The 12,792-nt window shown below is 40.9% G+C and overlaps 1 protein-coding gene across 1 annotated transcript; it reads left to right on the top strand.

Moving 5' to 3' along the window:
- The first annotated feature begins 514 nt into the window (after nucleotides 1–514).
- Nucleotides 515–8,313, top strand: LOC134577157 (inducible metalloproteinase inhibitor protein-like). The gene is made up of 4 exons (XM_063435827.1): nucleotides 515–573; nucleotides 2,139–2,198; nucleotides 4,470–4,577; nucleotides 7,637–8,313. The coding sequence occupies exons 2-4, from the start codon at nucleotides 2,168–2,170 to the stop codon at nucleotides 8,026–8,028; spliced, it is 531 nt and encodes a 176-aa protein (XP_063291897.1). The 5' UTR covers nucleotides 515–573; nucleotides 2,139–2,167; the 3' UTR covers nucleotides 8,029–8,313.
- Nucleotides 8,314–12,792: the final 4,479 nt, after the last annotated feature.

A 12,792-nucleotide genomic window follows, 5' to 3' on the forward strand; every position in this document is an offset into this window, starting at 1 on the left:
TATTCCCGTACATGGCCGCTCAACGCCTTGTTCCATTCTCATTCAGAGATTCTGAGCTGACATCACTCAAAGTAGAATGATGATGTCATGCGTACCTCGGTGTATGAGACTTATGGTGTATGAGGCCTATTGTAATAACCTGCAACTCCACTTTTTACACATTAATATATAGCTACAGAATCAGCTGGATTTTGTGGCATGTTACAAAGGAGGTAATGCATGTATACCATTTATCGTCTCTAAATAGAATTATTTGGTACACGTAATTATTCTGAATAGAGTTCTGTGAATGTTCTGGGTTTGTCGGCAAGTTTATACATGCTGTGCTTCGTACAATGACTGCTCAGCCTTTCACAGCGTGTAATTCCCACATAACTACATCCCTGATAATAATTCTAATTTTCTTCTTGTTTCAAACACAGTTCCACCCAGGATGGGCAATTAAATTCAAACTGATCACAGGTCACTCCTTAAAGGCCCTACTTTCTCTGAAGACGCCCTGTGTCCCGAATCATATAAAATAATGCAACAAGGCTTCATTCTCAGAAGGAGAGCCCGTGCCTTTTATCACAGGTACATATGATAAATGTTATAAAATGTATTATATAACTGCTTGTGGAGATTAATGAGGAAAGACGGAACATATTGCAATGTGACTAGATTAGGAAAATCTGTCTTATAAAAAGAATATTATTGATTAATATTTATCAAATGTTTAAAGTATAATTGTGTTGCCCCAGGAATTTTAACATTATGTTTACGTACCCCTATATTTAACAATTATGTATTTGTGAGGTGTCTCCATCTCAGCTCCCTGTCAATCATTGTTATAAGCTCCGCCCTTTACACCTGTCAGTCATCAGTTAGCCTTTCATTGACTGTTTAATGGTGATTTTAGTTTAAGCTATAAAAGGGTCACAGTTAGAGTAAAACAATAAAAAAATACCTTTTAGGCTAGGAATGGAAATTCTGCAGCGACGGAAAATACTCAGGCTGCAGTGAGACTGATGGAATGATTTGTCTAGCACAGTATTTTCATGACATATACGCACTCCTGTCTATTGTGCAATTCCCTGAATGTAACTGCAATCTCCCGAGTGTCCGTACGTTTTCTGTCTTATTAATTACTTTAATGTTGCTGTAACTGATGCAGAAAAGAGGAGAGAAAGGAAATTGGAAGATTTCTCCTAGATTTGTTGCAAAAATGTATTATTTATTTGAAAAATCCCACGTGTTTATTTTCTTTACTTTATCTGAACACACTGGGCGCGGTAAATAAATTAAATTAACCCCTAGAGTGCCGTGCTGGCGTTGTGTGCACACGGGTAGCAGTACTGGACGCATTTCTCTATGTCCCTCTGAGCATATATGAGCAGAGCCAAAGCATTATGGGTAGCAAAGAAGCCCTGAACTCTGGATTGCAGTGTAGAATTATTTTATTTTATTTTTTTACTTACTTCTGCTTCATTATTCGCCCAGTAAACATTTTAAAGATGTTTGCTGGGTTATGGGAACAAGGAAACTTTTATGATTATAAACCAAAATGTAGGGAGTGGTTATGGTCTGTTGATTGTTTTTAGTGTATTTTGAGGGCTATATAAATGTACACGTTATGCATATTTACACAGCTTTACTTTTCATCATAATATACTAAAATATGTAAAAATAGAAACATAGAATGTGACGGCAGATGAGAGTTATTTGGCCCATCTAGTCTGCCCAAAAATGTTTCTATCATATCCCCCCTGTCTCGTCTTTCCTCCAAGCTATACCTGTTAAGATCCTTTAACCTTTCCTGGTAAGTTTTATCCTGCAATCCATGAACCAGTTTAGTAGCACTTCTCTGAACTCTCTCTAAAGTATCAATATCCTTCTGGAGATACGGTCTCCAGTACTGCGTACAATACTCCAAGTGAGGTCTCACCAGTGTTCTGTACAATGGCATGAGCACTTCCCTCGTTCTACTGCTAATACCTCTCCCTATACTAAATGTGTCTTTATGCTCTAAATTAAAATGTACAATGTTTTGCAAAAAACACTGAAATGAGTATACACATAGAAGGCAGAAACGATGTTAATAAACTGAATGTTTTGTGTTACTAAATGCTAACCGATAGTGTATTGTTCTTTCCTCTTAGCGATATAACATTCTAAGACCTGGTGAAGCATGGCGTTTACGTTGCTGCTCCTGACGCTAAGTGAGTGATGTTCAGTTTGATCCTTTAGGATTTCAATCTCACCTTTTATTTTATACATATCTTTAAAGGAACGCGTAGGCACCATAACCACTACAACTAATTTAAGTGGCTGTAGATCCCTGTTCCAGAAGATTGTTGTGCACTATCAACCTCAGCAATCAGAGGCCTTCCTAGGCGTGAGCTTTTGTGGGTGGTGGATGGACAGCAGGATACTAGTGTTTGTTTGTTTGTTAGTGTTTGTTTGTTTGTTAGTGTTTGTTTGTTTGTTAGTGTTTGTTTGTTTGTTAGTGTTTGTTTGTTGTGTGAGTTGCATCTCACAGCAGACCTTTGATATAAGAAGATCAGTAGTTCTAATACTGGTTAATAAGGGGGAGGGGATAGCCCCCTCGAATAAATATTTATCAGGTGATTTTTGGGCAGCGAGACTGGCAGGGGAGCATGTTCTTGTTACCTACTATTTGTTTAATGACTTCCTGGCTCACATAGCCCTTGGTTTCCAAACGATTCAATATTGTTAGAAAAGCGTTTCAAATTATTTATCTACAAAAACTCCCATAGCCGTTAATGGAGACTTTGAAATATTGCGAAAGGTTTTGTAATATTGAATCATTTGGACAGTTTTTCTAACAGTATTGAATCATTTGATAGTCTGATTAAATAGAGGCCAGAGATGGCAAGGTTTGTATAGAGAGGCGGAGGTACGACTCCCAGGGCTGAGCCTTAGGGTAGAGGCATCATATTTTGCTACGGGTTCAAGCCCTGGGTTTTAATGGTAACGCCTCAGTTCAGCATTATCTGTGAGGCATTGTATTACCTAAATTGTTTTATTTGCTCTTTCACAAAGAGTTTCTTTAAAAAGAAATACCAATAGAATGAACAGGTACCACATATGGACTTTAATTATATCAACTCTGCGAATATCATGAAGAAAACTGTCTGTCTTCTCCATGTTCTGAACAAAAAACGTTAAAATGAACTCCTTTACTCCGAGCATTATGTAACGAAGTACTAGTGTGTACTCTGTACTGCAAAACAAATTAAACCCAAATTCCCACTTGCATTCCTTGCTGGGGCTCCATTCTGTCTGCATCTCTGCAGAGAGACTGTAATTGGGGTTCCCATTCCATGAACTCTTCCTTTCTAGGTAAACGTTCATTGCAATGGTGCATCAGCACAGAACATTTGAGGAGGCGTCCTTTCATGATAATCCCAATCCCACTAAGATTTATAGATTAAACCATGCTGTTCTCTGTAGGCAATAGAGTATAACTCTGAATGGGATAACCAGCTCTTTTAACAAATAATTAGTTTTTCTTATTTTAAGCAGTGAAACATGTGGTCTTATACGTATATATGTATATATGTGTTTTTGGGGGGCAGTTCTTCACCCGATCCTCTTAGTTCGTACACCCATGCTGTGCAGTGCAGAGGAAGGAGAGAGGGCAATCACCACATAAAATAAACTACTAAACAGTGATCTGAAAAACTCTGTATAGATTTAATTATTGATTGATGATCAGTGTGATTGTGCCGACGTACAGGTATTATTTTTACATTCGTAGCAAAAAAACCTGCGCTCCCTGGTATCCTGTCAGCTCAAATATCCCAAGCAGGGTAACTGATACTTTCTTTCTATACTTCATGCAAAAAAAAATAGTATTTCTGATATAATATTCACCCTGACCGATTTATTTATTTCAACATATGAGCCGCTACATAAACTGGAATTTATTTATTTATAGAATATTTTACCAGGAAGGATACATTGAGATTTCTCATTTTTAAGTATGTATTTCTCTAAAGGGTGAACAAGAAATGTAAAAATATAATTTTATATAGATTTACGCAATCATTTTTTTTTGGTAACCTGTATCCATCAGATAAGTTACTGAAAATGGTTCAACGTGATGCTTTCTCAAGGTTGAGATTATTTTAATGTCACCAAGTTAAATGTACCTGTAAAGTGTGGAGAGATGGCTGTTTCGATGAGGAGGCCACGATTTTGGATTTGCATCAATAGTTCAATAGAAAAAATAAATATCATCAAACAGTGTATGATTGTGAATGAAAATGAATGACAATGATGTTATTGGTTATTAATCATTTTACTGTAATTAATGATTTTCCTTAGTGTCCATTCCACACTTGTGAGGGCTGAATTTTCACTAGCCAATGCCTGTTTGATCAGTGGAAATTCTGATCTTTGCCTACCATCACCAAGAAAATGTCCATTTCTGAAAAATGTCTTTTAACAAATACCTGTTTTTCCAGGTCTCTGGTCCACGCTAGTGAACACACAAACAACACCACCACCAACAACAACAACAACAACAACAACAACAACATCTCCTCAGACAACAGCAACCGGTACTGGAACAGGTAGGTGTTGATAGGAAATTAAAACCAAAACCTAGTTATTGCGTGATATCATCCTCCTAATGGCTACTATCAGCATGTAGAAAAGAGCAATAAATTGGGAGTAAAAATAACTCTGCCCACTGTCTATGCCTGGGGAATAAATATGAACACGTTTTCATCTGAATTTATAGCAATACATCCATTCGTCCAAAAGCCAAATTGACAACTACAAATTACAACAAATGAAATGAAGAGCGAGTAGTTTGTTTGATGTTTTTGTCCATGCGATTTGTTCTTTGGTTAATTTGTTTTAGTTTATTACAAGGAGGGAGCTCTCAGCTTACGGCTCACACCTTGTAATATTTAAAGGGACACTACAGTCACCAGAACAACTACAGCTTAATGTACGGTATACAGCTCATTGTATTTGTTCTGGTGACTAGAATCATTCCCTTCAAGCTTTTTTCAGAGAAAATGCAGTGTTTACATTACAGCCTAGGGATACCTCCACTGGCCACTCCTCAGATGGCTGCTACAGGTGCTTCCTGGGTCAGTGCTGCACAGTGTGACTGCCATTCAGTGTCTCCACCCTCTGCATGCAGACACTGAACTTTGCTCATAGAGATGCATTGATTCAATGCATTGCTATGAGGAGGTGCTGATTGGCCAGGGCTGTGTTTGCTGATTTCAGCCAATCCAATGCATTCCCTATAGGAAAGCAAAGGATTGGCTTAAAATAATAAATTCTGATGATGTCAGCAAGGAGGCAGATCAGGGTGGGGCCAATGCTGGCAGGCTCAGGTAAGTTTTAACCCCTTTTGAAGGGGACAAGTCACCCAAATGGTGTTTTTAACACTATAGGGTCAGGAATACATGTTTGTGTTCCATGCCCTATAGTGTTCCTTTAAATATAAACCATCCTATGCCCCCCTTACCTTTAGCCTACGGGGGTCAATATGACCCCTAAATTAATATGAAGTATGTTAAAACCTCCCTCCTGCTAGTAGTTCATGTATACTAAACAGTGAGTATCCAGTGGCTGCTCGCTGTTATAAAAAGAGACTAGCAACTTGGCAACTATTGCCCCCCCATGTCCCCCAAGTGGGGCTCTTTAAAGAAATGGGGGACCTAGTGTCCCCCCCAGACTCCACCCATTGGAAAACTCCACATAAAAAATCTTCCCCCAAGCCCCCTCTGCCTATTCCTCTGCAGCCCTCCTCCCAGGCAGGTATCGTCCCCTCTGCCTATTACTCTGCAGCCCTCCTCCCAGGCAGGTATCATCCCCTCTGCCTATTCCTCTGCAGCTTTCCTTCCAGGCAGGTTTTATCCACTCTGCCTATTCCTCTGCAGCTTTCCTTCCAGGCAGGTATCGTCCCCTCTGCCTATTCTGCTGCAGCTCTCCTTCCAGGCAGGTATCGTCCCCTCTGCCTATTCTGCTGCAGCTCTCCTTCCAGGCAGGTTTTATCCACTCTGCCTATTCCTCTGCAGCTTTCCTTCGAGGCAGGTATCGACCCCTCTGCCTATTCCTCTACAGCTCTGCTCATAGTGATTGCTCATGTGATTACAAATGCACTTGCGGCTCTCAGGTCTAGCTCTCTTGATTTGCCCCTGGACTTGAGAGATCATGCAGCCAGACAACAGGTCCGGAGACTCTGTTACTGGGATCCCTAAAAATCCACACAGAACAAACAGTTCGAAAAGAAACTCACATGGCATTCTTTTTTTTTTTTCGGGACTATATATGCTCAGAACATTTAGATTGCTGTGACACTTCAATAAAATTCAAATATCAAGAATATTAGTAAACAAGCAATTAAAATGAATACATTCACTACATAATACCAATAATATTTTCAAATACAATAAAAAGTAACAATATATACATTTTACTACTTCTTTGGATGATCTCATTTGCATACAAGTATTATGCATTGAATCAATCTCTATGAAGACGCTGAACTTTCCTCATAGAGATGTGTTAATACATATCTATGAGGAGAGGCTGATTGACTAAACCAATGTTTGGCCCCACCACTGTCCCGCCTCCTTGCCAATTTCAGCCAATCCAATGCTTTCCCTATGCTGAAATCCTAAATTCTGATGATGTCAGCAAGGAGGCGGATCGGGGGCAGGGCCAGCGCTGGCAGACCTGCCCGGCGCTTGAAAAAAGGTACATTTTCTCACCTTTTAAGGGGCTAACTGGGAGCAAGCCACCTAAATGGTGCATTTAGCATCATAGGGTCAGGAAAACACGTTTGTGTTCCTGACCCTATAGTGTTCCTTTAAATCAACCAATCAAAGTAATCTGAGTCAAATCAACCAATCATAGTAATCTGATAGGTAAATATTGAGATTAACCTGTGAGTAATTTGGGTCTTTCAGTTGTTTAGCAAATAACTCCCTAATTCTTGTGGAATTGCCATAAAGATACCAAAAATGAGCTATCTACTAACAGCTCCTAATCTGGTACCCTTAAATATGGCAATCCCACAAGGGTACCAAGTTAGGGGCTTATCTACTAAATGGCAACAAGATTCAGTCCGTTGCACGGATCGGAATTTCAGGTCCAAATGAAAGTAATGGACGAATTTCCTGTGAAAAGGAATGGACAAACAGTCGAAATATTGAATGGATCTAAAGAAACAGCAGCACCCAAGGATAGTGCTGTGTAGAGGTGCTGCCATCTAGTGGTATATTTAGAGTAAGCATATTTTTGAAAGCATCCTTGCTATTGTGAATACAGGTTTATTCTGACATAAATGATGTCATGTAAGATATTATATTTTATTCCAACTTCTATCTGTTGCCTAGATTTTAAAATGTGTTATCGACTCTGAAAAACTGAGGGCCTTTTTACCAGAGAATGAGTTGAAGTGAACTGCAAAATATATCTGCAGAATGACGGTCAACATACGAAGGTGGAAATGTAGCTGAATTTTGATGAATTTTACCAAATTGGGAATTTTAGCCTAAATTTGGGAAATCATTTTTTACATTTATTACAGCTCTTTGTGAGAAATATAATTGTATGAGTTGGTAAATATATCAAATGTAATATGTCTTTGACTTTACTTCTTCAGCAACACAAATCGACTGCGGGATAAACAAAATATACAACTCGTGTGGCAGCATGTGCCCTGAGAACTGCACCCACTTCGATCCTCCCCCCGCTTGTTCCAAAGTCTGCTCTCCTGGCTGCTTCTGCAAGGAAGGTTATGTACTCGATGTTAACGGAATCTGTGTGCCAAAGGAAAAATGTTTGTCCTGCAGTGGGAACACCACGTACTCTAGCTGTGGTACCAGCTGTCCTGATCACTGCGACAAAGAAGAAGGTTTTGTTCGACCATGCACCATGCAATGCTTGTTGGGGTGTGTATGTAAACCTGGCTATGTGCATGTGTCTGGGAAATCTGGACCCTGTGTCCTTCAGCAAGATTGTCCTGTAAAAAATATTAAAAACGTAAAACAATAATGATCCGTATGACATGTCTGGCCCCTAAGCCCTAAAAACATATCTGTTATTACTTTTTGGTGTCATGACTACTCTGTCACATCTACTACTAGCAAATAGGAAGTCCAGAGTAACTGAAGAAATATAAAAGTATTTAGTGTATTTGTAGATAGTTTCTCCAGTGAGTGGAAGAAGGATAAGCTTTTAAAATGAGAGTTTCCATTTTAATGATATTTTATCTTTGAAACATGTTACGTAATCTAGAGCGAAAGTAATTTACGATGTGTTCTATTGTCGTCGTTTTCTTTCTTCTTTTGTATGAAATGAATTTGAATAAAAAATATTTTTTCGTCTTCAGATATTTTTGTATTATTATTTATTGTTGTTATTTTATCATTATTATGTTATTATTTAAAATAGTAACTTTTTATTATTGTTTATTGATCATTTCCAAAAGAAAAAAAGGAAATCAAAGCACAGTCCAACGGTTACACCAGGGCTTAAAATTTCAAATCCTATGCCACTAGTCAGGCCTTAAAAAGTACTAGCCACTGCGAGCCTTGATAGTCCAAACCACACCCACCTGGAGTGAAAGCCAACCGACCAATTCTCTGGAACTGTTTTAGGCTATCACAACGTTGCCGGTCGGTCAGAACTTTACTCGAATAGCAATTCCGTTCTACCGAACAGATCTGAGCACTCGGATCAGAACTAATCGGGGCTATGATTTTTGTGGGCTTCCTGCACTATTTTCATGTATTTTTGGGGTATTGTATAAAATGTGTATACGTTTCTGTATCTGAGAGATAATTGAGTTATCCTAATTTGAGCTCAATTATCTCTCAGACACAAAGGATCCTGGGGGAAAAAAACTGTATACTTGCCATGTAGACCCCCATGCTAGGGGCCAGTGCATAAAAGCTGTGTGTGGCAGAATAAAGTTTAGTTGTACTCTCTGTGGCGGACAGCCTGGCACCCCGCCTGGGTACCTCCGCCAAAAGCGCTTCCTAGTTATCACCGAGCTACCATAAGTACTTTGCCGGGACACAATAAACACTTCCAGGCCTTAGCCGCCGCAGCTTGGCTGGAGTCTCACCTCCTCCTCCTACCCTGGATCCAGCTCCCAGTGGTTAGAGCTCTCCTAGCAAAGATTATGGCAGGTATAGCAAGAGCTAGAGCAGTATAGCATTCCCCCACTCCTCTGCCCCTATATATGAGCCAAGGCTTAATGCTGGGAAGTTATTTGTTCAGTGGAAGCACAGTCACAGCATTTATACATGTCACAAACTCCTCCCCTGTGCCTGAGAGATAATTTATATACAATAGAAGATGGAAGTGCACTCAACACATCTGTCTTGGAATCCAGGGTGCTCCATGGAAAAGTCCCAGTACCAAATGGAGCAAACAGGACAGTAATCCAGGCACTCCAACGAATTCCAAAAATAGGCAATTTTTTATTAGAACCAGGAACTACACAGCAACGTTTCAACCCCTTAGGGTCTTTATCAAGTTTGATAAATACCCTAAGGGGTTGAAACGTTGCTGTGTAGTTCCTGGTTCCAATAAAAAATAACTTTCTACATTGAGAGATAATTGAGTCAGGAACTGTACAAACTCAATTATCTCCAGGTACAGAAAAACATAACATTTTCAAACACCCCAAAAGTACCCCCAAAATCCATAGAAATCCCACAAGAGTCACATCCTCAGATAGCCCCGATATGAATTATCAACCTATTCAAAAATCTCTCAAATCGGTTTAGTGGTTCGGATTTGCCATGGAAGTCAATTTTTGACCCACCACACACGAGGCTCCTGCCCCAAATAGTTCCATAAGAAAAGTGGTAGCGGTCGGTCAGTTTTGGTAGTATAAAAACGAATACTGATAACTAGTATAATACCTAATATAATATGAGAACTACAAATGCTGGTATTTTCCTCAGTATAAACAGAGATTACTCTGCAATACCAGCTCCGGCCAGTAGGGGTCGTGTGTGTGTGGAGAGAGGAAGGGATAGGAAGTTACAGCATATACCTGCATCTCTCCACTCACTGATCCGCGGGGGAGAAGCTACACAGCACAGAGAGTCCAGACAGCAGCTCCCAGCCTGCAGAGACAGGCTACAGCTCAGGTATGTGAAGAATGAGGGCTGCAGGGAAACATGGGAACACTAGGGGACACTGTGAGACATGGGACAGAGGGAAACCTCTGGGAACGCTGAGACACTTGGGGACACTTGGAGATGCAGACACACATGGGGACACTGAGACATGGGGACACTTGGGGACACTGAGATATGGGGACACTGAGACACTAGGGGACACTGAGACATGGAAACACTGAGACACTAGGGGACACAAGGAGACATGGGGACACAGACAGTTGGGGACGGGGACACACAGACATGGGGACACAGACATACATGGGGACACTGAGACATGGGGAAACTGAGACATTTGGGGACATTGGGAGACATGGGGACACTGAGACACTAGGGACACAATGTCCCCATATCTCCCAGTGACTCAGTGTCCCTAGTGTCCCAGTTTTCCCATGTCCCCCAGTGTCCCTAGTGCCTATGTGCCCATGTCTCCCAGTGTCCCTAGTGTCTCAGTGTCCCATGCCTTCCAGTGTCATGACATGGGGACACTTGGAGACATGGGGACACAGACACTAGGGGCCACTTGGCAACATGGGACACTGGGCGACATGGGGGACACAGAGACATGAGGACACTGGGAGACCTGGGAGACAGGGAGACACTGGGAGCAATCCATCTATAAAGCAGAATCAAACTTTAAGTAGTTTGGTGATTTTACAGAATTTTCTCATATGTCACTCCTTGTGATTTACTTAATGTGATGTCACGCATACATAATAATTAGTAAGGCCTGTATTTTTTCCAAGAAAAGTGGCAACCCTAACTACTCTTCACATACTCTTGCTTAAGTATGAAAAATTAAGAGGGATGTATGGAAACAAAACTTGTGTGGACTAGCTGAAATTAAATTAGATAAGCTAATGCTGACTTTGGTCTCTCTAACACCTTGGCATGTTCCCTTTCTTCTACACTCACTACATCCACCTTTTCTCTCTCTCAAACTGTATACCATGATCTTCTTCCTGCTAGTAAGAAGGTAAGGAGATAAGTGGACATGTGAGTGCTAGGGGATAAGCATAGAGTGAGCGCATCGTTTGACGCATGTGGGCCAGCATGCATGATTGGCAGACAGGCAGCCTGACATGCATTCATGCCAGGCTAGCCTTCCAATTCTTTGGGCAGACATGCCTCCTTTTTGGGCATGTTCGTCCCCTTCGGGAGTTCTGGTTACGCGATCCGCGTCAGTGGCCCACCCTTTTACACTGCCCATTGACTTCCTGTTTCACTGGACACTGCTGTTAGGGGGTATGAATTTACTTGAAAGACGAAAGCATGAATTAGAGAGAGATTACCATATTTTAAGAGAATCTGAGTTTTCTTATAGTTGCATCCTATTAGTTTCCCTCCAGCAACATCTCCACCAGATACATAACGCTTGAGAGGTATGACTGTTTTAGTGTTATTGGTTAATAAGTATAACAAAACCCCTTCTGTGATTGCAGTAATTATAGTGGTTTTTCCCTTCCCTACAGTGATTATGGTGTGGTTCTCCTTTCTGATATATTATTGCAACAAAGGATTTCGTTTTTCCCTTGACATTGCTTGGATTTTATATTCTCCCTGGTGTATTCGTAGATTGGTTTGGTGAATTAAACTGCTATTAGAGCCAGGATAATGTTATTCAAGCAGACGAACAAACTGCAGAACGACCGACCACCCTGCATGTGGAGTGTGCTGCTTATTAACCACCCAGAAGCTGTGGTCAACCGCAGCTTAATTGACGAACGGCTGGGTGGTCGTCGTTCGTATGAACAAACACGTCGCTGCGGCCATTTTGTTTAGCCGAACGCGCTCAGCTGTGTTTTGTCGCCGAACACCTGGAACTAAAATCGGAAACTCAAAGGCACAAACACCGCTGGGACTTCCACCTTCGTGCATTTGGCTAAAATCCACACATTTCTTGAGAACAATCTCCCGAATGAGACGCATCCAATGCACGAATTTATACATTATGTGGACAAGAAGATAGACCGGCCGCACAGCCTAATTCTCTGGAACTCTTTCGGACATTAAAAAAGCGTGCAGTCGGTCAAATGTCACTTCCACAGAATTCGGGAACCCCTCCTCTGATCTGGGTGATTTTTGGATATGGTGTTCACCCAGATCAGAGCTATCCAGGGATGTATAATTTATGAGGATATGTTTGAGTTTTGGGGTGTTTCTGAACCTTGGGTAAAAATTGATATTTTCTGCCTGTGGATAATTAAGTTATTCCATTAGCTAGCTTAATTATATCACAGGCAGAGGGGAGGGCTTGCTGACTGTATGTGGGAGTGTTACTGTGTTAATTATTGTTCCTATTGGTTTGTGTCCCTTTTGTCCCTGTGTTCCATCAGGTCCAGGGGTGTGCCTCTGGCCTGAAAATGTGTATAAAAGAAATGCCTTTGTGCTCAATAAACCAGACCTTCTTACCCTCAACTCCCAGCCTTGTCTCGTGTTGTAGGGAACAGCTATAACTGCTATATCACTGCTAGCTCTTGTAAGAGCTCTCTTTAGCTATACAGCTATACCAGCTCCTCAGGATATCGGGTTGGAACCCTGCAGCGCTCTCCATCTATGGGAAGAAGGATGTCCAGATGGTAGATACCCTCACTCTATAAGGTTAACCATCACAATAAGATTC

Source organism: Pelobates fuscus, chromosome 11 (genome assembly GCF_036172605.1).
Source record: "Pelobates fuscus isolate aPelFus1 chromosome 11, aPelFus1.pri, whole genome shotgun sequence".
NCBI classification, from domain to species: Eukaryota; Metazoa; Chordata; class Amphibia; order Anura; family Pelobatidae; genus Pelobates; species Pelobates fuscus.

What these genes read in the sequence shown, in the direction of transcription:
- LOC134577157 (XM_063435827.1), top strand. Translation starts at nt 2,168, where the DNA reads ATGGCGTTTACGTTGCTGCTCCTGACGCTAA. An exon ending in GTTGCTGCTCCTGACGCTAA is followed by an intron (nt 2,199 to 4,469) that starts GTGAGTGATGTT and finishes CTGTTTTTCCAG; the next exon opens with GTCTCTGGTCCACGCTAGTG. An exon ending in AGCAACCGGTACTGGAACAG is followed by an intron (nt 4,578 to 7,636) that starts GTAGGTGTTGAT and finishes TTACTTCTTCAG; the next exon opens with CAACACAAATCGACTGCGGG.